We start from the raw sequence: 27,249 nt of genomic DNA, 5'->3' as shown, positions 1-27,249 counted from the left end.
CGGGTCTCCTTCGACGTGAGCTGCAGCCCATCACCCCCGACGTTGGAGGTACACGGTGACGTGTTTGTCTGCGAACACTTCCTTTGGTGGACAAGATAGTCTAGGAGACGTCAAACCTGGGTCACACTCCGTGCTGCCACGGGTGATGGATCATTGTTAGTATTGTAACCCGTTAACTCCTCAAAATAGTCTTTTGCCCTATTCTATATTATATATAAAGAAACAACCAAATAAGATACACGACCGAGCGATACAACATGACGAGATAACCCTCTTACAAAGCCGATCCTAAGGTAACCGGTTCAAGTAGCACGCACGTGACTACTCTACCGAAAGTTAATATCGAAAGATCAAAGTACAACGTCACGCTACGTCCTAGACTACCTAAGCTCCGTGACAAGGCCCTCAAGTGGGAGAGCGGTGCAAAGCTCGCCGCTACCGAGTCCGCTGGACAAAGGTTATCACCCAGAACCCAGACACGGAGAGGAGCACCATAACGACGTCTTCAAGAAGAGACCGGCCCCCGCAAGCGTCACCGTCGTCAGTGACAAAGCGCAAAGCTTTCGCCAGACAACTCTGTGTCACCACAAGGACTCCAGGGCAATTACAAGGGTACAAATCCCCAACTCCAAAACGGTGCACCGAAGCAAGCCTAAACCACCCGCCGCTATACCTCTCGCTGCCAACATGACCAAGAGATCTAGCCACCACCTTAGATATGTTTCCCACCGGAGAGCAAACCATGTGTACCTCCTTCCAGGGACATCGCCCTAGCATCCATGCAATGAGACATCGCCAACTGCCCGCTTCACACAGGGCCGGCCCTGAGGGGGGGCAGAGGGGGCGGCCGCCCCGGGCCCCCAGGATGCAGGGGCCCCCACCCCAGGGTACGTATACATTAGCCAACTAGGCTAAGCCCACTACGCACTGGGACATGGGCTGAACATGGAGACGCAGGCTGTGTCTAGCCTAGCACACAGCGGCTCGTTCCTCGACTCCTCATCCGATGTAGTAGCTCGTAGTTGTAGCTTTGAACGCACGCCTGTTCGGATGCCTAATTATTCCCTTCCAAGATGGTCAGATCTGATCGCGAGTGATCCTAATCGCGAGTCTCCGTTTTATCGGCGACCTCCGCTCCCCAATCTCCACTGGAGATGTCATCCGTCGTCGCCAAGCGTAGACATACATTCAATCCAGACCGCATCCTCCGACAGATCCCAGGTTTTAATTACTTTTCCCTATCAGCTAATTAAGTAATTTATCTTTGCATACATGATGCCTAGATTGCGCACTGCTCAACGTATGATGTATTTTTATTTTCACCATTACATGTATTTGTGGGTGTAAATTATTTCATATGAATTGGCTTTGGATGGAATAAAATTTATATATATACATGTGCTAGAAAAGTGTCCTGTGTATTGCTATGGATCCAAATTTGACTCATACTTGTTCAAAAACTTAAAAAGATTCCCCCTAGTTTTGTTAGATATTACTAAAAATATGTTAGGTTTCACCCAGTGTATATTCCCTTTATTTGTTTGTATGATATGGGGAAGGGTTGTAGCTGGCTTGGAGAGAATAAGGGATATTCCTGCAAATTGTGGATCCGATCTTTTTTACATTACCATAATCTACTTCACATTTCGGATGGTCAGAAATGGAGGATGGCAGATACCATAAAGATATTGATTATTATTGTTACGATAATTATACTCTAAGGGGCCCCGAGTTTTAGTTTCGCCCTGGGCTCCCAAAATCTCAGAACCGGCCCTGGCTTCACAGTGCCCAATCCATGGTTAGAAAAGCCTTGCATCAGTCACCGAGCCAGGGTCCGCACCAGCATCGTAGGGGCGCCCACACTGGCAATCCCGTACATTCCTGATGGACCGGAGAGGGGGACATGACCTAGTGACTGCCGACGGCCGGCCATCGTGGAGTGGACAGCTTAAACAACACCAAGTCCATGACCTGAAGCACCGACTCGGTTGCCGGCACAATGATGTTCTGTCCACCACCTCCACAGAGCTTTACTGACGCCACAACACGAAAACACCTCCCCAATCGAACTGCAAGATCCCACATTGGCTTGCAAGAAGCCCGACTCCAAGGCGTACGCACCGGAACTTGCGCAAGGAGCAACCCACCCCAGGCAGGAGGACCACGTCAAACTCATGTCCCAGAGGCAAGGCTGCCTTGCCGGCCCAATGCCAACAAACACACTCGGAGAGGTGAACACCAACCCATCAGATCGGACAACTTCCGATCCAAATGGAAGCACTCATGGCAGCCGGCAACTCTGACGCCGAGCAGTCACATCGGCACCAGCTCCACCCCCTCGGCTCACCCAACCAAGTCCCGTCACCCCCATTCAACACCACGCCACAACGCACTAACCTCAGACCCGCCTCCACACCCACGAAAAGAGTTGCAGACACCATCGCCGCCAACAACTGCCACCCAACGACCTCGAGGTCACCAAGCCACGAGGCTCCTAGCACACGCCGTAGGGAGCCTCTGCTCGTCAGGTCCACCATCGCCACATCGCGCCCTCGAACACACCACCGCCCAACAACCACGCCCGTGCCCTGGAAGAGGAAGCTCGATGCGTACCAGCCATCCACGCCACAGGTAGGCCGCGCCGCGAGAGCCCGCCCTTGTGCCGCTGTGCCCTGAAGAAGCGACGCGATGCCATATCGATGTGCCATCTCGTGCCGCCCAACACAGAGGGAGGGGAGAGAAGGCCCTGCTGCCACCGATGTCGACTGGGCATCGCCTGGCAGGACACCCTGGTGGTGGCCAGGGACGATGGAAAGCACAGTGGCAACTAGGGTTCACCCTCCTCGTCGCTCGAGGGAGCGATGTGAGAGTGGCTTGGTGGATCTAATTGTCGTCTCGTGTGTAACCCATTAACTTCCTTTGTGCTTTCCACCGTGCAGCACCTTTTATCTTTTTTCTCATTGTTAACCTTAAACTTATGTAAGGGCATCTCCACTACTGACCCTTAAATCTCTAAAATCTGTCTAACCCGCGTTTTCCAGACCACGAAAGCGATCCAACGCAGTCCCGTATCGGTCCGCAGCAAGGTTTGGGCGTATTTTGTCCCGCAAACATGAGACACATGTGTGTATGTTGGGGGAGGGGCTTTACAAGAGTCCGAACCACTCACATGCCCGCTTCTGACCGCTCTGGCCCATCCCAAAACCCCTCCTTCATCCCCCACACGCTTCCCGCTCTCTGCCAGCTGCCCGCATTCATGCCGCTGTAGAGCGTGCCGCTACACATTGAAGACAGCTCAGGACGGACGCGACTTCTCACTGCCTTTGTCATTGTGGCGGCGTGCCGGCTCAGGGCGCCGCCTGCTGGACGCCTGGCTGAACATGCCTCCTCACCTCATTCAAACGCCTCCATTAAGTCAGCATGGAAGCCGAGAAACCTACTCCGGCCAGATGTTCATTCACGAGTGGGCCGAATTAAACGCAACGCCGAGCAAGCTCCTCATGTCCGCCCTCTATTTAAACGAGACCCGGCGCCGAGCAAGAATCGCACAAATCCGCCGCTCTCCATATCCTCCTTCATCATTTTCTCCACCTTTTCGATGGCATCCAAAGAGAAGTTCTTGATATGTCTCCAAGTATCTATAATTTTTGATTGTTTCATGCTGTTATATTATCAATCTGGGATGTTTTATAATCATTTTATATTCATTTTATATCATTTGGTACTAACCTATTGACATAGTGCCAAGTGCCAGTTCCTATTTTTTCCGTATTTTTACATCGCAGAAAATCAATATCAGACGGAGTCCAAATGCCATGAAACTTTACGAAGATTTTTTATGGACCAGAAGGAACAAGTTGGGCCCTGGTAGCACCTGGGGGTAGTCCCGTGGAGGGGACAACCCACCAGGGCGCGCCAGGAGGCCCAGGCGCGCCCTGGTGGGGTGTTCCCACCTCGGGTGCCCCCCGGACTGCCTCTTTGCTCTATAAATACCCAAATATTCCCAAAACCCTAGGGGAGTCGACGAAATATTCATCCAGCCGCCGCAGAGTCCAGAAATCCAATCTAGACACCATCTCGGATGGGGTTCACCACCTCCATTGGTGCCTCTTCGATGATGCCTGAGTAGTTCTTTGTAGACCTTCGGGTCCGTAGTTAGTAGCTAGATGGCTTCATCTCTCTCTCCTCAATACAATGGTCTCTTGGATATCCATATGATGTAACTCTTTTTGCGGTGTGTTTGTTGGGATCTAATGAACTTTGAGTTTATGATCAGTCATATCTTTTTATATCCATGAAAGTGATTTGAGTTTCGTTGATCTCTTGTATGCATGATCTCTTATAGCCTCATATTTCTTCTCCGATATTTGGGTTTTGTTTGGCCAACTTGATCTATTTATCTTGCAATGGGAAGAGGTGCTTTGTAGTGGGTTCGATCTTATGGCGCTTGATCCCAGTGACAGAAAGGGAACCGACACGTATGTATCGTTGCTACTAAGGATAAAACGATGGGGTCTATCTCTACATAGATAGATATTGTCTACATCATGTCATCGTTCTTATTGCATCACTTCGTTTTTTCATGAACTTAATACACTAGATGCATGCTGGATAGCGGTCGATATGTGGAGTAATAGTAGTAGATGCAGGCAGGAGTCGGTCTACTAATCTTGGACGTGATGCCTATGTAATGATCATTACCTGGATATCGTCTTAATTATTTGAGGTTCTATCAATTGTCCAACAGTAATTTGTTTACCCACTGTTTGCTATCTTTCTTGAGAGAAGCCACTAGTGAAACCTACGCCCCCCGGTCTTTTTCCTCATATATTTGCTTGTGATCTACTTTTCCTTTGCATTTTTATTCAGATGTATTAAACCAAAAATACAAAAAATACTTTGCTGCAATTTATTTTATTTGCAATCTATTATTCCAACCTACTACAATTTTTTGGCATCGTTACCCGAAAGGGATTGACAACCCCTTTAACACGTCGGGTTGCGAGGTGTCACTACTAGGAAAATGCTTATACAAAGTAGCATAGTAGTAGTGTTGGAAAAGAGTAAACACTGCTGCTTTTTAGCAGTAGCGCTTTTCCTGGCAAGCGCTACTAGTAACTCTATAGTAGTAGAGCTGTGAAGCAGAAACGTGCTACTACTATGTGGGGCCAGACGAGGCCACCGATGGTCGCCGGAGTTGTAGCGGTGTATAGAAAATAGTGTTACTACTAACAGTTTAGTAGCAGCGCTTGGTTTTACTGCGCCGCTACTGCTAGTGGACCCCACTTAGTAGTAGCGCTTTTCCTGAAGAGCGCTGCTACTAAGTCTAATAGCAGCAGCGCTTTTTGTAAAGCAGCGCTACTGCTAGTTGCGGCTTCTGCCACCTTTTCCACCCATCCCCCTCCTATCCCCCACTTTGCCCTCTCCCCCCCTCCTTTCCCCTCTCCCCTCTCCACTCTCCACCATTGTTGCTCTTCTTCTCTCTTCCTCCTACCTCTCTTCTCTCCTCACTAATGGCACCCTCCTCCATAAATGGCCTCTCTCTTTCTCCTACACCTCTCTTTCTCTCCCCCGTTAATGCCCCCATCCACCATAACCCCTCTCCATTAGTTAGCTAGCTAGATTCATCTCTCCTCCCCAACAACTAGATTTAGCTAGCTATTTAGCCAACCACACATGCTCTCTCGACCGTTCTCTCTCATCATCTAATTAACAGCGTTCTCTCTGTCTCTCTCGGGAGATATATAGGCGGTGAGTAAAAAGTTGTCCATTTCAAGAATGGGAATATGTGTGTGAATGAGAATATGTGTGTTTGGGATATATATATATATATATATATATATATATATATATATATATATATATATATATATATATATATTATATATAGGAAGAGGATTTTCTATCATAGCTTGCCCTAGAAATAGCTATCAGTACCGTTGGTTGTGCTTTGTGATTCGTACTAGCTGTGTGCTGTAGTACTGTTTGAAGCCCATGTGCTCTGAGATTTAGCTTTGTTGGCAGGCCGATTCTGGCTACTTTATGCCTAGTTGGCTGACGAAAAGCCTGTCTGGGCGCGTGCGTACGAAAGGGTGGCCACCAGTAGCGTTGTGTATATTAGGTTCCAACTACCCGGCAGCACTTCGTGCAGGTTCTTATGTGTACGGCGCGCCGTTACGTCCCGTTTTTCTTGCACGTGACGCCCACCACGAGACGGGCGCATGTTCGGTCTTGAATCCATGACGGGTCCATGCATATGCCCAGAAGGAACCTATGTGAGCCACGTGTTGACCCTCTAGCTGCTACACTATGTATACGTACACATGAGTGTCTTCTCGCGTGCAGCACGTCCACGTCACTCGCATGTTGTGCAACACATGTGGTCTGCCATCATACGGCTCATGTGATATGGTCTTGTTGGTTTGAAAAAGTCGTACGTGTGTGTAATGGAGCTGTACTTATCACACGCCTGTACGTATCAGTCCTGTTGTGGCTTCAGTTTCATGAGATTGGGTTGGTCTTTGAATGCATGTACACAGTTTCACGACCTGCCGTAGTAATGCATGCCCATTTAGGCTGGTGAGCGAGCACTTAAGACGCGTGCATACAGGCCTGTGCGAGTGTCAGTTGACTCGTCCGGCGATGCAATTAAAAGCCATATGTAAACTTTGTTCATATAATATGCTCTCACGACCTCCCTGTCGAGCGGTGCAGCCATCATACTAGTTGCGTGCTTACGGAAGTATGAGCCGGGATCCTTTAGGCTTCATGGTGCCGAGCACGCACGGCGCCGGTGTTGATCCCCTCCTCCGGGCTGAATGGATCCCGGACGGCAACGGAGGCGGCATTATGAGGTGGAAGGTAAGGTTTCATCCATGCCCTCCCCAGCGCTCCAGCCGACGTACATTAAGCTCTTGTGTTTTGACGCCACTTCTCCGCTAAGGATGCACCGCCGGACACCTTGATTCCATGCACTGCAAAGCAGATAAAAGACATGGGCACAGGGATCATTGACGCGTCGAACTATCTCACTGCAACGGGCGTGGAGGTGACTACGGTGAGTATTGAATCCTATATGACCAAAGGTAACTAGACATATTTCTAACTCTTTCGCTAATTGCAGGTCAGGCTGCTAGGAAAAATGGTGAATAAGCAAGTGTCTGATAACTCCGTCTTCTTCACCCTGGCCGACGGGACGGGTTGCGTCAAGGCACGCGTCTGGTGAGTGCGTACAGCAAGAACAGCTTGTCCCCCCTCCCCCGCCCCCACCCAGTTCACCCATGTCTGGCACTTTGTTAGCCTGACCAACATATCTGCCTCTTTTCAGGTTCGAGAACGGCATCGATGTCATGTGTTCAGCGAGCATCAGGTAACCAAAACAGCGAGCATGATTGTGGGTTAATTCTCTATGGATCCAAAAACATGCAGATTGATTAAGTTTGTGGATGTCATTGTTCGTGCCTTTCTATCAAACCAAAAGTGATGGCGTGTACGTCAAAATAACCGGTCGCTTGCGTGCCGAGCTCGGCGTGCCCGTAGTTGCAGCCTATTCATTGAGGTTAGCATGACTTGTAAGTTGTTATGGTAGTGCTATCATATTGAAACCATGTGTTCGTGATTATTAACCCCGCTTCAGTGTGGTAACAAATTTTAACGATATCACTCATCATTTCCTGGACTGCATCTATGTTCATCTGATGATGCGAAGCGACCATGCTAAACGCGTCGTGCACTCTCTTGCTCTCGTCCCATTTGCCGCATCCGCATGCTGGCTAGCACTGCACGCCGTGTCCCAGAGGTTGATTAAAATCAGATCAAATCGTGTAGTGTGTGTAGAGTCCAGAGTAGCAGGTTGCTCACCATTCTTTTTTGTGATCCATGCCAGCGTCGTCTGGGTGTGAAGGCCGAGGAAGAAAATCTCACTGATATGATAATGGGATTTCTAGACCAGCCGGGGATCAGGTACGAAATCATCACAAAACGGCACGTGTTAAATCACATAAGAAACAGACATTTTTAGTGTTCTGAATTTTTTTATTTTTTTGCAATGGCTATTTATCAGCGCACTCGAGCATGGAGTTAGTGTGAACCTGGTGGTGGAACGTCTTGGTATACCAGAATCAGAAGCAAGGTGAGTTTAGTCCGGCATGTTATATTGTGTGCTAATTTTATCAGTCACCGCCTAGCTGACAAAACAATAGTAGTTGTGTGCATTCTTATTGATACTTCTAAAATCACTTGGCAAATGATGACAACCGTGCATTCTTATCGATACAAATCGATGCTCGACAAGCTTGCTGATCTCGGATGCGTGTTACAGACAATTGGCGATGACCACTTCATATTGAATAGTATGTCATTCAGTTGTACAATGCTGTCATTCTGAATCGTCGCTTTGAACCAGTTCAAGAAGGCATTGCCCGAATACCTTGTCTTTCTATTAATACATCAGGCATGACCCTACAAATGGACTATGCTTCGACGGCTTAATTTAGTTTAGATAGAAAAGATACACATCAAGTTCACTCGCCAGCCTCTTTTAGTTCACACGAGGGTTAAGTCTGAGTGCTTGAATGCCGTCAAAAACACTAGTAACTAAGGTGGTGAGGTCAACATCCATATAGGTGTTGAATAAATTCAGTACAAAAAACTAGCCGATGTTCATGAAAAGTACTGAAACTCTACTCTTTTGGCACCGATCGAAGAGCTTCGGCAGTTGGATGGGGTTGTCCTTCATACCAAGAACTTCAAACAGCAGGATCATCCTTGTATTGTCAATGTCGCCACCGATCTGCAGGAAATACCGAGTAAACATGTGTTAACCCCCCTACACCTTTATTATTATCACCTCTCCAATTCCTTACTCACCGAAGACAATTCGCGTTGCATTTTAGTCCCCATCCATTGCCTTGCAAAGTGCAAAGCGAATATCCCGCTCGATTCCCTAATTAATACACAAAATGACATATGTTGTCATCCGGTAATCTCAGTGAACAGAGTATTCTGTAAACAAGTATTGTCATCTTACCTCTTGCATACCCAAGGTCCTGTGACATTCCTAGGGAACCAGTTGTACCAGCCTGCTGTCTTTGGCTTCCAGCCGTCGAGGTAAGCATCAATGCATTTGATTATGGCAGCCAAAAGCTCGTCTGCCAATCGGCCATGCTCCCCTTGTAGCTCATCCATTGGCTTGTCGCCATTGCTCATCATCGGGTCCAATATTGTAGTTCGCCTTCTCTGGAAGTCGAAGAAGTATGTCGCCCAGGAGTGGTTGTGATGGATGGGCAGAACAAACTAAAACAGGGAAACAAACCATGTTACAATATATAGATCATCCCTCGTCTTCAAGTAGAATGCTTATAATCGCCAATGGAAAATCTGAAGACATGTACCATTGTGCATAGATGAACAGCGTGCGCCAACTGGTCGCCCACAAAAAGATCTCTTATATAATCCTCATCGACGTACCCCCCATCCCTGAACACATGATTCTGCACACATAAAATCGGATACAGAAATGTCAGGGAGCCCCGTATCTATCATTACTAATTGATTGCCTGATACGAAGGCACGACACTTCAAAAAGGAACAACCCTTACCACAAAATCAGGTTCCAGGAAATGACGCCAGCAAGACTCTCCATACTTTGCCTGCAAAGTCAACGTCAAGCTGCTGAAACCTTCTCATGAATATGTTCATCATCTCGAAGCTGACTACTCCATCGACCACCAGCTCTTTCTGTATTTCGATCGCGGTAAATTCAATGTAGCTTGGCAAGGCAGAGATGATCCAATTGCTGCAAAAAGAAAAAAAGCATAATACCTAAATTAAATGCTTTCCCTAAAAAATTAACATAAAAGCAATAAAAAGGGCTTCTGATCCATGTGGATCATACTTTTTAACTATCTCCCCTGCCAAGCTCATAAATTTCAAATACAGATGGCATATATCTGCCGGCGCGCGTTCTAGCAGTTTGTACTCCATGACGAAAGGGGAACTGGCCAATGGACCTGGAACGACCTTCCTCTTTGGTCTCGGCGCCGACCGAGAGCTTGTCTTGGTCAATGCCACGTTTAGATTAACTGTAGACACAGCAAGCTCCTCGCGGATATCAAGCTCTGCGATCATTATATTTTTGGTCCTGGTTACTGGCGACAGAGAGGGAGTGCTCGCAATTGGGATCAGGCGTGCTTGGCCTGATCTTGGGACGCCGATCGGCGGCGCATCCCTGATAGGTGCCATCGGTGTCTCTGCACAAGCCAGCTGATCTGTTCGACGATAAGAAAGGGTTAGCATAATTAGTACCAGGCTAATCACAGTCAACACAATATGGAAAAAAATTATGCTGAAAATTAACACCTTCCGCTTCGATGGCTGCTGTGAACTCCGCTAGTAAAGGCCCACGCTGCACGACATGATTCGTTTGGTTTTGTCTGTCCCCCCTTGGTGATACTGGCCTGCCCGGAACATTGATTGTGTTGTGCTGTGGCGGGTCGTCTATGCGAAGGTCAAACGATGGGCAACCATCGATATCATTGTGTGTGTCCGTCTCATGCTGCACGCCATTGTACGCTTGGTTTAGCCGGTCCCTCATTGGTGGCAATGTCCTGTTTTGTGTATGGACTGACATGGCCTGCGGTGGGGCGTCTTTTTCAAGGTCAAATGACAGGCAGACGTTGAAAACGTCATGTGCGTCCACCTCGGTAATACGCAAGTTTCGTCCCCCCTCGGCATCCATTGGCCCTGGCTGTTCACAGTGCACTGGGTAGCTGTCCTCAAGAGCCTGTGAGATGACCAATTCACTTTTGTCAGATGCATCTATCTCCTCTATGTGTGTGATTGGCTGCGCGGCGGTTGTGCTACATCCAGCCCCAATATCTCTTTCGGCCTCCTCTACGAGTTTTCCAAGAGGCGTCCACCCTCTCTCAGAGTCGTTGTCATCCTCCATAGCCTCCACGTTTCTCATTCTTTTCCTGTGAGATGTCTTCTTTATCCTTTTTGGCGTCGCTTCCGAACCATTTGGTGATGGCTGAAGCGGCGATGCTCCTCGAGCACCATGTGACATCCTTGGGGTGGGGCTTATCATACATGGAGATGCTGCGTTTTGCTTATCTGAAACATCTGAAAAAAGATTTGTCATCAGTGAACGAAAATACTGAAACGTAAATATGAAAATTTAACACGATCAGGGGTCGGACCGGGTGAACTTTCTATACCTGTGTCATCATCATCAATGTTTATGATGTCCCTTTTTGATGAATTTGTGTGTTGCTCTACCATCGCAAACACATGGGAGATGTCTTCCCTTGATTTCTGAGCTTCAAGGCATAAGCGATGTCTCATCCCTGTGCGGATCTGTGCCCATTCGTTCAAATGCCTGTTGTTCTCCGCATTCATCTCCCTGTCCGATGCCGCCAAAATTTCCTCACAGTTCTGCGTGAATTGAGTCACTTTCTGAATGCACAGAGCTCTCAGCTGCATCACATGTTTGTATGTTCAGTATAGCAATGCACAGAAAGTATACCCACAACCCTTAGGATGCACAGCGTCAATAAACAAAATGGTGATAGTTATGCGTCGTAGACTTACAATGTTATTCGTTTGACGGGGGCTGCAATTTGCGCGTCCATTCCGTGCATGGATTCTTCCGGCGCCTGCATCGATGTTTCTCCTTTTCGATGGATTCCGCTGATAACACACGGAAGTAGGAGCTCGAGGCTTCAGAAAAACATATCAAACAAGCTGGAGTCAGTATGCGTGTTCAGAAATTAATCTTTTGTGGACCTAATATATCAACGTGACACCAATATCAAGCACATGTCTTACCAGCAGCTTCCCATACACATGATTAGGAGATCCCTTTTTAGTGTACGAGTCAACTAGTATAATTTTGTTGATGTCAGTGCTCGTGTACGCCTTCACCCTTGGGAATACATCATGAGGAATGTTGGGAATGCCACCACTTGAAGTGTCTAGATTGTCGATGTAGAACACCCGCCATTTGACATGAATATCAAAGTTAGGATGAAGGACATTCAGGTCACAGGCATTCAGGTCAGAGTTAGGATTGTCGAAAGGACTCCCCACCCCCCCACCCCCCACTGACCTGCAGAAAAGGAAGACACCCAGAAATGTTCGGCTTCGATTTCCCTGAAAACAGCTCAGATTTCACCCTTGATGCTGATCATAGCACATCAGCACGCACGTACCCGGCCCAGTTAAACATATTTATCAAATCTGGCTCATATATAGCTCCCCAGTAGTCTGTCGTGAAGTACTCATTCTTCAAATTGGGAGCCAGCACATACGACACCGCACAAATTACGAAAGCCATCTTGAAGGCCTTGCTCTCAGCCACAGTCATAGGACGGCCATGCTCCATGAGCACCACCTTTGCTACAGAGGCCGGGCTGTGTTCATTCTCTGAAAGGCTGAGTGCCATCCTGATGGTTTGCACAACCTCGTCCGACACGATTGACCCCGGCGTCATCACTGATGCTCCTCCGCACGGTATTCCCATGATTGTGGCCACATCTTCATCATAGAACGGCGTGTCATGGCGTAGGCCTGCAATGATGGAGCTAGCTTCCTCATTAACTTTGCTATACACCCACAGCAAAAACTCTCTATCAATCCTTGTAAGCTTCGGTATATCAAGTAGCCCTCCAAATCCTATCTCATGCACTAACTTCCTCTTCTCAGGATTCAGTTTGGATATCAAATCATACAGTTTCAGAATGCTACACCTTGACCCAACCATGGGCTTTTTCCTTTTCCCCTTTCTGTTGTCATCCGAGCCGGATTCAGATGAGCTGTGCGCGACCATGGACGGGATGCGAACCCCCTCACCGTCGTCAGACGAGATGTCATGATGGTCTTCATTCAAGCGTCGGTGCCTGGATGGGCCAATGCCATAGTCCATCCCCCTGTCAGGCCAACCAAAGTCAATAAGAAAAAAAATTGAATGAAGGGGGTTCCCCCCTGCCCCATTATATTAGAATGAAGCAAAGCAACAGTACAGAACCGAGTTCAAGAAAACTAAAAACCACAGCAACATAATGGTTCCAGGCTTACTAAACCAAATGAGACCAGAAGTTCTCTCAACTACTCAAGTCAATAAGAAATCCGCAATCATAATCTCTGCAGCTATCAATTATGGCGTGCGCATGAACAAAGCAGACGTTCAACTATTCTAACAGGCTTGCTGCGCAAGACCGAAGAACTGTGTGCGTACCTGCCTGGAAAACCGAGCCAAACGCCCCGCCGCCCCCGCCCTTGCCCCTCTACCGACGGCGAGGCGCGCAGAACCGATTCCCGTTGTCCCGGAGCCGTAGCGCGTTCATGCCACTGAGCATCTCACTTGAGTAGGTTGTTTCACTGTGCTTTGCAGATTGAGTGTTGTGCGCGGTGTGAGGGGCGGAAGCGGAAAATGTGCGCGGGTAGTGGCGAGATTGAGGAGGAGGCTGCGCTCTGTGCTGGATGGGGGTTTAGGACTGGGAGGGCGAAGCGGGCCAGACCCTGTTTGCCACCGCATACGCGTGCCTGGCCACTGTCCCTGTTCACAAGTCTGATCGTATACGAAAACCCCTTCTGCCACCAAAAAATAGAAAAAGAAAAGAAATATACTACCGCGTGCTTGGCTCAAATTTTGTATCCAGCTGTGTCCAGAAAATTCACGCGCGCCTTTACGCGATAGCGTGTGCGTGATGCGCTCCGTGGACCCCATGATGCAGACAGCCATGTTTTTTATACTGTACTTTGGAATTTTACATTAGGCCTAACAAAAGATTTATTCCGTTCATTACCATAAAAAAGAAAAATTATTCCGTTCATTTCATCCATCCGTTCATTCCATAATTATCAATGTTCCGAGTGTGTGATAAGGCGGTTGGCGTCCTCCCTAACCGATATCGGTTCCACAAACGAACGGGTGCACGTGCATCGAGGTTAACTTCGATGGACCCATCACTTCTTTTTGGCTGTTCCCATACCGAGGTTACCGGCCCTCCTCCCCCCTAAATCCACCAGCTCCGCGGTTGATATCTTCGGTTCCACCTGAGATGGTTTGCCTGGTTGGTTCCGATTGTGTGATAAGGCGGTTGGTGTCCCCCGTAACTGATATCGGTTCCACGAACAAACGGGTGGCCGTGCATCGAGGTTAACTTCGACGGACCCATCACTGATTTTTGGCGGGTCCCGTACCAGGGTTACCGGACCTCCTCCCCCTAAATCCATTGGCTCCATGGTTGATATCGTCAGTTTCACCTGAGATGGTTTGCCTCGTCGGTTCCGAGTGTGTGATAAGGCGGTTCGCGTCCTCCGTAACCGATCGGTTCCACGAACGAACGGGCGCACGTGCACCGAGGTTAACTTCGACGGACCCATCACTTATTTTAGGCTGTTCCCGTACCAGGGTTACCGGCCCTCCTCCCCCCTAAATGCACCGTCTCCACGGTTGATATCTTCGGTTCCACCTGAGATGGTTTGCCTGGTCGGTTCCGAGTGTGTGATAAGGCGGTTTTGTTCTCCCTAACCGATATCGGTTCCACGAACGAACGGGCGCACATGCATCAAGGTTAACTTCGACGGACCCATTACTGATTTTTGGCGGGTCCCGTACCAGGGTTACCGGCCCTCCTCCCCCCTAAATCCATCGGCTCCATGGTTGATATCGTCAGTTCCACCTGAGATGGTTTACCTCGTCGGTTCTGAGTGTGTGATAAGGCGGTTCGCGTCCTCCGTAACCCATCGGTTCCATGAACGTACGGGCGCACGTGCATCGAGGTTAACTTCGATGGAGCCATCACTTATTTTTGGCGGGTCCTGTACCTGGGTTACCGGACCTCCTCCCCCCTAAATCCACCGGCTCCACAGTCGATATCGTCAGTTCCACCTGAGATGGTTTGCCTGGTCGGTTCCGAGTGTGTGATAAGGCGGTTCGCGTCCTCCGTAACCGATCGGTTCCACGAACAAACGGGTGGCCGTGCATCGAGGTTAACTTCGATGGACCCATCACTGATTTTTGGCGGGTCCCGTACCAGGGTTACCGGCCCTCCTTCCCCCTAAATCCATCGGCTCCATGGTTGATATCGTCAGTTCCACCTGAGATGGTTTGCCTCGTCGGTTCCGATTGTGTGATAAGGCGGTTCGCGTCCTCCGTAACCGATCGGTTCCACGAACGAACGGGCACACGTGCACCGAGGTTAACTTTGATGGACCCATCACTTATTTTTGGCTGTTCCCGTTCCAGGTTTACCGGCCCTCCTCCCCCCTAAATCCACCGTCTCCACGGTTGATATCTTCGGTTCCACCTGACATGGTTTGCTTGGTCGGTTCCGAGTGTGTGATAAGGCGCTTGGCGTCCTCCCTAACCGATATCGGTTCCATGAACAAACGGGCGCACGTGCATCGAGGTTAACTTCGATGGACCCATCACTGATTTTTGGCGGGTCCCGTACCAGTGTTACCGGACCTCCTCCCCCCTAAATCCATCGGCTCCATGGTTGATATCGTCAGTTCCACCTGAGATGGTTTGCCTCGTCGGTGCGAGTGTGTGATAAGGCGGTTCGCGTCCTCCGTAACCGATCGGTTCCACGAACGAACGGGCGCACGTGCATCGAGGTTAAGTTCGACGGAACCATCACTGATTTTTGGCGGGTCCCGTACCCGGGTTACATGACCTCCTCCCCCCTAAATCCACCGTCTCCACGGTTGATATCGTCAGTTCCACCTGAGATGGTTTGCCTGGTCGGTTCCAAGTGTGTGATAAGGCGGTTCGCGTCCTCCGTAACCGATCGGTTCCACGAACAAGCGGGTGGCCGTGCATCGAGGTTAACTTCGACGGACCCATCACTGATTTTTGGTGGGTCCCGTACCAGGGTTACCGGCCCACCTCCCCCCTAAATCCATCGGCTCCATGGTAGATATCGTCAGTTCCACCTGAGATGGTTTGCCACGTCGGTTCCGAGTGTGTGATAAGGCGGTTCGCGTCCTCCGTAACCGATCGGTTCCACGAACGAACGGGCGCACATGCACCGAGGTTAACTTCGACGGACCCATCACTTATTTTTGGCTGTTCCCATACCAGGGTTACCGGCCCTCCTCCCCCCTAAATCCACCGTCTCCACGGTTGATATCTTCGGTTCCACCTGACATGGTTTGCCTGGTCGGTTTCGAGTGTGTGATAAGGCGGTTGGCGTCCTCCCTAACCGATATCGGTTCCATGAACGAACGGGCACACGTGCATCAAGGTTAACTTCGACGGACCCATCACTGATTTTTGGCGGGTCCCGTACCAGGGTTACCGGACCTCCTCCCCCCTAAATCCATCGGCTCCATGGTTGATATCGTCAGTTCCACCTGAGATGGTTTGCCTCGTCGGTTCCGAGTGTGTGATAAGGCGGTTCGCGTCCTCCGTAACCGATCGGTTCCACGAACGAACGGGCGCACGTGCATTGAGGTTAACTTCGACGGACCCATCACTGATTTTTGGCGGGTCCCGTACCCGGGTTACCGGACCTCCTCCCCCCTAAATCCACCGGCTCCACGGTTGATTTCACCAGTTCCACCTGAGATGGTTTGCCTGGTCGGTTCCGAGTGTGTGATAAGGCGGTTTGCGTCCTCCGTAACCGATCGGTTCCACGAACAAACGGGTGGCCGTGCATCGAGGTTAACTTCGATGGACCCATCACTGATTTTTGGCGGGTCCCATACCAGTGTTACCGGCCCTCCTCCCCCCTAAATCCATTGGCTCCATGGTTGATATCATCAGTTCCACCTGAGATGGTTTGCCTCGTCGGTTCCGAGTGTGTGATAAGGCGGTTCGCGTCCTCCGTAACCGATCGGTTCCACGAACGAACGGGCGCACGTGCATTGAGGTTAACTTCGACGGTCCCATCACTTATATTTGGCGGTTCCCGTACCGAGGTTACCGGCCCTCCTCCCCACTAAATCCACCGGCTCCACGGTTGATATCTTCGGTTCCACCTGAGATGGTTTGCCTGTTCGGTTCCGAGTGTGTGATAAGGCGGTTGGCGTCCTCCGTAACCGATATCGGTTCCACGAACAAACGGGTGGCCGTGCATCGAGGTTAACTTCGACGGACCCATCACTGATTTTTGGCGGGTCCCGTACCAGGGTTACCGGCCCTCCTCCCCCCTAAATCCATCGGCTCCATGGTTGATATCGCCAGTTCCACCTGAGATGGTTTGCCTCGTCGGTTCCGAGTGTGTGATAAGGCGGTTCGCGTCCTCCGTAACCGATCGATTCCACGAACGAATGGGCGCACGTGCATCGAGGTTAACTTCGACAGACCCATCACTTATTTTTGGCAATTCCCGTACCGAGGTTACCGGCCCTCCTCCCCCCTAAATCCACCGGCTCCACGGTTGATATCTTCGGTTCCACCTGAGATGGTTTGCCTGGTCGGTTCCGAGTGTGTGATAAGGCGGTTGGCGTCCTCCGTAACCGATATCGGTTCCACGAACAAACGGGTGGCCGTGCATCGAGGTTAACTTCGACGGACCCATCACTGATTTTTGGTGGGTCCCGTACCAGGGTTACCGGCCCTCCTCCCCCCTAAATCCATCGGCTCCATGGTTGATATCGTCAGTTCCACCTGAGATGGTTTGCCTCGTCGGTTCCGAGTGTGTGATAAGGCGGTTCGCGTCCTCCATAACCGATCGGTTCCACGAACGAACGGGCGCACGTGCATCAAGGTTAACTTCGATGGACCCATCACTGATTTTTGGCGGGTCCCGTACCAGTGTTACCGGACCTCCTCCCCCCTAAATCCATCGGCTCCATGGTTGATATCGTCAGTTCCACCTGAGATGGTTTGCCTCGTCGGTTCCGAGTGTTTGATAAGGCGGTTCGCGTCCTCCGTAACCGATCGGTTCCACGAACGAACGGGCGCACATGCATCGAGGTTAAGTTCGACGGACCCATCACTGATTTTTGGCGGGTCCCATACCCGGGTTACAGGACCTCCTCCCCCCTAAATCCACCGTCTCCACGGTTGATATCGTCAGTTCCACCTGAGATGGTTTGCCTGGTCGGTTCCAAGTGTGTGATAAGGCGGTTCGCGTCCTCCGTAACCGATCGGTTCCACGAACAAACGGGTGGCCGTGCATTGAGGTTAACTTCGACGGACCCATCACTGATTTTTGGTGGGTCCCGTACCAGGGTTACCGGCCCTCCTCCCCCCTAAATCCATCGGCTCCATGGTAGATATCGTCAGTTCCACCAGAGATGGTTTGCCTCGTCGGTTCCGAGTGTGTGATAAGGCGGTTCGCGTCCTCCGTAACCGATCGGTTCCACGAACGAACGGGCGCACGTGCACCGAGGTTAACTTCGATGGACCCATCACTTATTTTTGGTTGTTCCCATACCAGGGTTACCGGCCCTCCTCCCCCCTAAATCCACCGTCTCCACGGTTGATATCTTTGGTTCCACCTGACATGGTTTGCCTGGTCGGTTTCGAGTGTGTGATAAGGCGGTTGGCGTCCTCCCTAACCGATATCGGTTCCATGAACGAACGGGCACACGTGCATAGAGGTTAACTTCGACGGACCCATCACTGATTTTTGGCGGGTCCCGTACCAGGGTTACCGGACCTCCTCCCCCCTAAATCCATCGGCTCCATGGTTGATATCGTCAGTTCCACCTGAGATGGTTTGCCTCGTCGGTTCCGAGTGTGTGATAAGGCGGTTCGCGTCCTCCGTAACCGATCGGTTCCACGAACGAACGGGCGCACGTGCATTGAGGTTAACTTCGACGGACCCATCACTGATTTTTGGCGGGTCCCGTACCCGGGTTACCGGACCTCCTCCCCCCTAAATCCACCGGCTCCACGGTTGATTTCACCAGTTCCACCTGAGATGGTTTGCCTGGTCGATTCCGAGTGTGTGATAAGGCGGTTTGCGTCCTCCGTAACCGATCGGTTCCACGAACAAACGGGTGGTCGTGCATCGAGGTTAACTTTGATGGACCCATCACTGATTTTTGGCGGGTCCCATACCAGTGTTACCGGCCCTCCTCCCCCCTAAATCCATTGGCTCCATGGTTGATATCATCAGTTCCACCTGAGATGGTTTGCCTCGTCGGTTCCGAGTGTGTGATAAGGCGGTTCGCGTCCTCCGTAACCGATCGGTTCCACGAACGAACGGGCGCACGTGCATTGAGGTTAACTTCGACGGTCCCATCACTTATATTTGGCGGTTCCCGTACCGAGGTTACCGGCCCTCCTCCCCACTAAATCCACCGGCTCCACGGTTGATATCTTCGGTTCCACCTGAGATGGTTTGCCTGTTCGGTTCCGAGTGTGTGATAAGGCGGTTGGCGTCCTCCGTAACCGATATCGGTTCCACGAACAAACGGGTGGCCGTGCATCGAGGTTAACTTCGACGGACCCATCACTGATTTTTGGCGGGTCCCGTACCAGGGTTACCGGCCCTCCTCCCCCCTAAATCCATCGGCTCCATGGTTGATATCGCCAGTTCCACCTGAGATGGTTTGCCTCGTCGGTTCCGAGTGTGTGATAAGGCGGTTCGCGTCCTCCGTAACCGATCGGTTCCATGAACGTACGGGCGCACGTGCATCGAGGTTAACTTCGACGGACCCATCACTTATTTTTGGCGATTCCCGTACCGAGGTTACCGGCCCTCCTCCCCCCTAAATCCACCGGCTCCACGGTTGATATCTTCGGTTCCACCTGAGATGGTTTGCCTGGTCGGTTCCGAGTGTGTGATAAGGCGGTTGGCGTCCTCCGTAACCGATATAGGTTCCACGAACAAACGGGTGGCCGTGCATCGAGGTTAACTTCGACGGACCCATCACTGATTTTTGGCGGGTCCCGTACCAGGGTTACCGGCCCTCCTCCCCCTAAATCCATCGGCTCCATGGTTGATATCGTCAGTTTCACCTGAGATGGTTTGCCTCGTCGGTTCCGAGTGTGTGATAAGGCGGTTCGCGTCCTCCGTAACCGATCGGTTCCACGAACGAACGGGCGCACGTGCATCGAGGTTAACTTCGACGGACCCATCACTTATTTTTGGCGGTTCCCGTACCGACGTTACCGGCCCTCCTCCCCCCTAAATCCACCGTCTCCACGGTTGATATCTTCGGTTCCACCTGAGATGGTTTGCCTGGTTGGTTCCGAGTGTGTGATAAGGCGGTTGGCGTCCTCCGTAACCGATATCGGTTCCATGAACAAACGGGTGGCCGTGCATCGAGGCTAACTTCGATGGACCCATCACTGTTTTTTGGCGGGTCCCGTACGGAGGTTACCGGCCCTCCTCCCCCTTAAATCCACCGGCTCCATGGTTGATATCGTCGGTTTCCACCTGAGATGGTTTGCCTCGTTGGTTCCGAGTGTGTGATAAGGCGGTTCGCGTCCTCCGTAACCGATTGGTTCCATCATTGATTGTGTGATAAAGTGGTTAGCGTCCTTGGTAACTGATATCGGTTCCACGAACAAAAGGGTGCCCCTGCTTCGAAGTTAACTTCGACGGCCCCATCATTGATTCTCGGTGTTTCCGTGTCGCGGTTACTAGTCCCCTCCCCTCAAAAATCAGTCGGCTCCGTCGCTTGTCTCGTCTGTTCCACCTGAGATAGTTTGCCTCGTGTGTTCCGAGTGTGTGATAATGCGGTTCGCGTCCTCCGTAACCGATATCGGTTCCACGAACGAAAAGGGTGCCCGTGCTTCGAAGTTAACTCTGACGGGCCCATCATCGATTTTCGGCGGTTCCCGATCCGCGATTACCAGTCCCCCTCTCCTATAAATCCATCGGTTCCGTCATTGGTCTTGTCGGATCCACTCCCAGCATCAACCGGTTCCGGGTCTTCACGAGGTATTTCCTCGGTTCCGAGTGTGTGATAAATCGGTTATTCAGACGACTTTTACGGCCCCAAAAAATGGAATCGACTAGGCTTAAATGCCATCGTTCACGCAAAACGTTGTCGCGCGCATTCGCCGCAACGGTAATGTGTACGCTTGGCGCGGATGGCTGCCTGTCGCGCGCTAAAGGGGACGAAAACGCTCAAAAGAAAATCTTTTTTCTGGGCAAGCTTGTGAGTTGTGACGACATGGATTGATACCCCACTGGTTATAAAAAGGCTGCAAGACTTTTTCATGGACTCGTCCACTCCACACACAAAGCCACAGCACAGGCTCTCCAGAGAGCGCGCAGGCCATCTCACTGCTCACAATGTCATCCGGTAGCCATGGCAGCTCTGCCTCTTCTCGTTTCCGGAGCGGAGGTACCTCTCCCATCCCGTACCGCGTGCACCCCATGGACTACGAGCCTTCCGTTAACTGCTACTACGGCCGAAAGGCACCGCTCCTGACCTCTTGGACCGACGCCAATCCCGGCCGGAGGTACCTGTGCTGTTCACGGGCGACGGTAAGTGAGATCTGACTCTTATAGCCATCTTCTGTGCGTGTTCTTGATATGATAATATTGTGTGATATGGCAGCAGGGATGTGGGTTCTGGCGCTGGTTTGACCCGAGGGCTAGCCCCTACCTTAGACAGCTACTCCTCGATCTGCGAAGCAAGATCGTTCGCATGGAGGGCGAGAACGCACTACTGCACATGTCTCTGGAGCAAGCCCTGTGCAAAGCAAGGCACCAACAGAGCTTCAGCTCGCGGCTCGTTGCGTTTCTACTGATGGTAATTCTGTTCTTCATCTGCGTCTCGGCTTGGTCTGGTGTACCGTCTGCTTGATCTTTGCATCTGTGATGTCGATGGTCATAAGTTATGTAGGTCCTAAGGCGAGTAATCAAGGCTGTGAAAACACCCAAAAAAAAAATGTATCTGGAAGCTGTGTCGTGGTGGGCGCGTTACTAATGAGAGGGAAACTTGTATTAGACTCTGTGTGAGTGTTGTATGGTGCAAATCGTGTCCATTAAGACTGGAGTGTGCCGGCTGTTCCATTATGCTGTTAGTATAAATAATCATCAAGTTGTTTTCCATGGTATCTCGGTCAAAAGCGCGGTAGCTCTGCTGCGTGTCATCAGACTGTACAAGGTGTAAGCGCTGACCTGCGCGTTCTGTTGTGCTGCGGCCTCTGATGGACAACCGACAGCTCGTGATCACCGTATCCATCTTGGCAAGCTCTCAGTTATACTTTCAGAGCGTGCGAGCGTTTTTCGGCAAACTGTGGGCGCGCAGTGTATGACGTGACCGTGAGGTCCGTTGCCACACAAAAAAAACACATACTGTATTCGCTGTGTACGCTCATGTCGTCGAGAGACTTGCCGTACGCAAGAACGCGACGCGTGCCATGAGGAGCAAGATGGTGACGGGTGCGGCCATCGTGGTCTGGCTGGCTACATGGGCGGGTCTTCTCTTTTTGATCAACTTGCTCGCGGCGCTCGTGTGTAACCCATCGGTGTTGAAGTCCAGTTGTGTCTAGGTCGTGACTTCGTCGGTTTATCCAAGCCACATGTATCGGTCGTTGTTAATTCTGTCGAGTGTGTCCATGGCATTTGTATCACCGTTTCGTTCCTGCATCTTACCCATCTTTTTTTTAGAATTTTTTATTCAAATCACAAAATAGTACAAAGTAGTTAACCCTTACAAGCACACTGAAATATAAACACAAAAGATCATGAACACCTAACCTAGAGTATCCTAAGACAACCATAATACAAAAAGATCTCCGGAGCCCGGTGTCATCATCCCTGAATCTTAAAAGAAGACCCCTGCAGCAGAAGGATATGCAAGCAGGTCATCATCTTCGACCACGGTACAAATGCCGTCATTCTGCTTCCTCCTTTCTTGACACCAGCGCTGAGAGGGCATGTGTATCAATCCAACACCCCTGAAACAGCCGTCGCCATCTTTGGCTTTGAGTACCGCGAAAAGTGTCCCTTCCGAAAGGAAGAGAACTCGAGCCATCCGACCGATCCAGCACCGCGGCCGGGCCAACCGCCCGGATAAAGCAGGATCTTCCACCAGCATCGGCGCAGAGAAAGAAGAAGAACAGCAGCAGCAAATCATACCGACAAGAAAGAAGAAGGATCTTCGTCTCCCTGCATCCATCGCCCATCTGAGAACCCAAACGGCCAGTGCCAATGGACCTCCATCCACCATAGCCCGCGACCTCGACGAGATCCGAGGATCCCCCACCCCGATGGCTCCTAGACGAAGGCAAAAGCCTCGCCTAACCGCGAACGGAGCCCGGAGAAATTTATTCCGACACGACACCACCGCAACGGCCTCGGCAACGTCTTCCTCAACTCTAACCCTATCACACACCCACCAAGCGAACAGACCCTAGGTTCCCCCTCCCTCCCGCCGCCGAAGCGGCCAACGGAGAGAGAGAGGGAACATGCGGCGCGCAAGGGAACCCTCGTCGCCTCCATAGATCGCCTCGTGCGATCCTACTTTTCCGGAGCGGAGCAAAAGCAATCGACCGATCAAAAAACAAGTAACATTTCTGCATCTTACCAACTGGTGCGTGTGGTTTCTAACGTGTTATTTTTTGCAGTTTTGCTAAAGCACATCTAAATGAGTGAATCAAGCACAAAGAAGAAAATAAAAAAAAATATCCACACGAATCTTGACGTAAGATCAATGACATAGGACTTAGATGTGCAATAATTAGGGCACATCTAGATGTGCTCTAGACACACCCTATTTTTTGTGGTTAAGTAAACGCAATCCGACCCATTGGCGCGCCTCCGTAGGGCAGATCGAACTTTTTTTTAGTGTGGCCAGATCGAATTTAGGGTCGAATAGCTACCTGGTGACCAGAAAAATGTACAAAAACGTAAATCGTGACTTTAAAAACTGTAAAGCGTTCTCACCGTAAACACGAAATCGTGGGAGTCTGTGTCGTGAGATGCCCGTATTACCACGTACGACCACGTCTATGCAAAAACGATACTCAGAACGTAATGCCCACGATTTGTACGATATATTTTTGTAAACGACCCAAATTATGGAGACAAAAAAAGCACTGCGTCATCGGGGTCCCCGGCATGCCGCTTTCGGTGGGTGTCTGTGAAAACTAAAAAGCCGTGGTGTCGCTAACCATTTTTGTGCGTCCTCGTTTGGCATCTACAACACCAATTGCTGAACGGGGATCTGCGAAAAGACGCAGCCCAGTTGAAGCTCGTCTCCATCGCCGTGCTCGGTAGTGGCGGCTGGAATGGATAGCCCGCATGATGCTACAGCCGGAGGTAAGTAGTAGTTGATCTTCCATTCTATATTCCCTAGTGTTTTTGCTGGTTAGGATCCCCGCATCTGGTATCTTAGCATCTGCCACTCGCTGTAGTGTTCTCGGCAACGCCGCCACCATCGACCGTGGGTACCTCCGAGGGAAGCCAGCTCGCCGGTTCATTACGCGCGCGCGACGTGATCCTGCCGGAAGGCGCGCGTCGCGTCCACTTCATGGGGCCGGCGCGGGGGTGAGCCTCTCACGTTTACCGTAGCGTCTGAAGATACGGTGATCGATTGCAATGGAGGGGCTATTCCTGCACCTCAGCCCGCTCGCACGGACGGCGGCACGGCCGGCATGCCCTCGCCGCGGTCTCAGACCAACGTCGACCACGAGTCGTCGCCCCCTACCTCCGCCGCCACCAGGGGCCGAGCCAGAATTTTGGTATAGAGGGACCAAGTCAAGTTCATTTTTTCTGGAGCAAAAGTAAATAACTAGAACCTTGCTATACGTACAATGAATTTTCGTCCAACACAATTAGTTATTCGACATATGAAAATTCTGCATCACAAATAGGAACTTATATAATATAATTCGCATCATGATCACGATTATCTCAAGGACAGTACAAGATAGGATCGTACCATCAGAAATCACACAACCGAAACAAGTAAACAACAAAAAGCTGATGTATAAATTGAACAACAATACAAGACGGGAATTGAGATTATTAGATGATGTGATGTAGTGATGTGTTAAACCATGTGTCCTTGGCTAGTTCCCGTTGGTTAGATCCGGAAGATTTGGCAACTGAAGAAAGTTGCGTCACGCCGTCGCCGTAAGAATAGGATCAAGAGTAGCAGCAGGGCTGGGAGAGCAGAGGCGGCCGGGCAGGCTAGGGCACGGAACGGCTGCGGATATTTTTCTGCGTACTAATCACAGGAGAGCACAACGCCCGAGAAGACTTGAGCCAATAGCCCAACCTGACTACTAGTGGGCTTCACATGGGCCTTATTCCCTTTTCTAAACTTAACGCTTAGATAGGGGGGGGCAAGTATGTAGATATACGTGGGATTACATGCTTCGTATCGCTAATTAGACAGCATCGCTCGATCGTTAGGGGGGGGCCAGGCCCCTGCTCGCCCCCCTTGTCTCCGCCACTGGTCGCCACCGAGGGATACGCGCGCCGTCAGAGGTGATGTGGCGCCCATCACTTGTGATCCAAATTCTGGCTTCCCATATTGATATTTCATACCTACTTGATCTTTTCTCAGAAACCGCAACGGCAGCTCCTGCAGCCGATCGACAATGGAGGGGGGAGGTCGGACCAACTCAATCCAGCGCGCCTTTAGCCTCGCCGCGGAGAGAGGCTCGCCTGTCGTCTTCGAGCCGGCCATGGGTATGGTCTTCTCGTCAGACCAAGAGGCGCACGAGTTTTACAACGCCTATTCTTGGGAAGTTGGGTTTGGGATCAAGCGGGGAAACAAGTATACCACGAAGCCCGCATGCTACAAAACAATGCAGGAATTCCTCTGCTCGTGCGAGGTGGGAAAAACTCTTGGATCATACACAGGGTTCCATTTTTTATGCATTCTTTTGCTTTCGTTCCGCGCACGATAGAGCTTATTAGTGTGTTACATCCAACGCAGGGATCCAACAAGGAGGAGAACACAAAATCTGCTAGGACAAAATGCAAGGCTATGGTCAGGCTAAAGAGGACTGCAGATGATGGATGGTACTTCTCCACAGTCGTCCTGACCCATAACCACGAGCTTGCAGACACTGCCGGAGAGAAGAAGGTGTGGAAGTGCCACAATACCATTGACTAGCCCATCAAAGAACTGATCAAGCATATGCGGTCTAACAACATCCCTGTGAACAAGGTTTATGGCGTGATGTCCGATATACACGGGCGTCATGAAGAGGTTCCCTTCGGCAAGCGTTGTCTGAAGAATCTATGCGCAACCCTCGTACATGATTCAAGCCTCGACGACATCACGAAGACGCTCGATATATTCAGTAAGATGCAAGCGCAAAACCCTGATTTTTTTACGCGGTGAAGGTCGACTCAGAGAGGCGTGTGCATGGCATTCTTTGGTGTCACTCGAAGAGCCGAGCTGACTATCATCTGTTTGGTGACGTGCTGACCTTCGACACCACTTATAAGAGTAATCTGTATGAGATGCCTGTGGGTCTTTTCGTTGGAGTGAACAATCACTACCAATCTGCACTGTTTGGGTGTGTTATTCTCAGAGAAGAAACAGAAGACTCATTCAAGTGGCCATTTTCTACCTTTGTTGAAGCCAACGGCGGGAAGACGCCACAGACGATACTCACAGGTACCAGGCAACTTGGTGTCATGTTTGTCTGTATATAAGGCATGCATTCCTCCTTATAAATCCTGACTCGTTTGTTCTGTGAATTATCAGATCAATGCCGGCAGATGGAAGTTGCTATCGCTCATACAATGCCCTCTACAGTCCACCGTTTGTGCAAATGGCACGTTATGAAAAGTATAAAGGAGAATCTTCGGGCATTATATAAGAAAGGGACCCCATTCCGAATTGACTTTAATCGTCTCACGAATGAGATGATGACTGGCGATGAGTTCGACCGTGGATGGGCTTATCTAATGGACACCTATGGACTTGCTGGCAACAGGTACATGGCACATATATATGATTGCCGTGACAAATGGGCCAAACCCTACCTCAGCTCGAACTTCTGCACCAAGATGTGTAGCACGCAATGTAATGAGTGCATGAATAATGTGCTGAAAAGCTATGTTTCGCTTTCAGCACCTCTCAACCGTTTTGTGCTGCAGTATAACAAGCTCATAGCACAGCGGTGCGAGGATGAAGACTTTGAGATGGCACACACAAAGAAGGTAAATAAATTTTTCATCGTAAACTCTCCGCCCCCCTAGCTAGTTTAGGTAACTCTCACTCTGATTGTATTCACCGTAGGGGCGTGCTTATATACATGCACGAGAGAGAGTACAAGAGGGAAGGAGAGAGATTACAACGACACGAGGCCCACGATCAACTATACGTGCGGGACAAACGTGCGCATGCAGTTAGTGATCC

The 27,249-nt window shown here is 50.5% G+C and overlaps 2 protein-coding genes and 1 long non-coding RNA gene across 4 annotated transcripts; all 3 read left to right on the top strand.

The window, feature by feature from the left end:
- Positions 1–7,030: 7,030 nt before the first annotated feature.
- Positions 7,031–8,135, top strand: LOC123191627 (replication protein A 32 kDa subunit B-like). The gene is made up of 6 exons (XM_044604290.1): positions 7,031–7,221; positions 7,328–7,369; positions 7,481–7,558; positions 7,637–7,823; positions 7,886–7,962; positions 8,063–8,135. Exons 1-6 carry the CDS (start codon positions 7,142–7,144, stop codon positions 8,133–8,135), a joined length of 537 nt encoding a protein of 178 aa, XP_044460225.1. The 5' UTR covers positions 7,031–7,141.
- A 12,989-nt stretch (positions 8,136–21,124) lies between these two features.
- Positions 21,125–21,971, top strand: LOC123185148 (uncharacterized). 2 transcript variants are annotated; one of them, XM_044597130.1, is made up of 2 exons: positions 21,125–21,401; positions 21,478–21,971. In XM_044597130.1, exons 1-2 carry the CDS (start codon positions 21,207–21,209, stop codon positions 21,721–21,723), a joined length of 441 nt encoding a protein of 146 aa, XP_044453065.1. In that variant the 5' UTR covers positions 21,125–21,206; the 3' UTR covers positions 21,724–21,971. The 2 variants fall into 2 exon arrangements, with proteins under 2 accessions (XP_044453065.1, XP_044453063.1); XM_044597128.1 differs by having other exon boundaries at positions 21,475–21,971.
- Positions 21,972–24,043: 2,072 nt separating this feature from the next.
- On the top strand, positions 24,044–26,716 carry LOC123185147 (uncharacterized). The gene is made up of 4 exons (XR_006493207.1): positions 24,044–24,185; positions 25,438–25,708; positions 25,813–26,502; positions 26,593–26,716. It is a non-coding gene; the product is annotated as an uncharacterized lncRNA (long non-coding RNA).
- The last annotated feature ends 533 nt before the right edge of the window (positions 26,717–27,249 follow it).

The sequence above is a fragment of the Triticum aestivum genome, chromosome 2A, assembly GCF_018294505.1.
Source record: "Triticum aestivum cultivar Chinese Spring chromosome 2A, IWGSC CS RefSeq v2.1, whole genome shotgun sequence".
NCBI lineage: Eukaryota > Viridiplantae > Streptophyta > Magnoliopsida > Poales > Poaceae > Triticum > Triticum aestivum.
This window is presented reverse-complemented; position numbering and strand designations above follow the sequence as displayed.

Bases quoted from the DNA above. Each gene is read 5' to 3' on its own strand.
- LOC123191627 (XM_044604290.1), top strand. From the start codon at position 7,142: ATGGTGAATAAGCAAGTGTCTGATAACTCCGTCTTCTTCACCCTGGCC. The intron at 7,824-7,885 runs GTAGTGTGTGTA...GATCCATGCCAG, and splicing joins TTAAAATCAGATCAAATCGT to CGTCGTCTGGGTGTGAAGGC. The intron at 7,963-8,062 runs GTACGAAATCAT...GCTATTTATCAG, and splicing joins CTAGACCAGCCGGGGATCAG to CGCACTCGAGCATGGAGTTA.
- LOC123185148 (XM_044597128.1), top strand. From the start codon at position 21,207: ATGTCATCCGGTAGCCATGGCAGCTCTGCCTCTTCTCGTTTCCGGAGC. The intron at 21,402-21,474 runs GTAAGTGAGATC...GTGATATGGCAG, and splicing joins TGTGCTGTTCACGGGCGACG to CAGGGATGTGGGTTCTGGCG.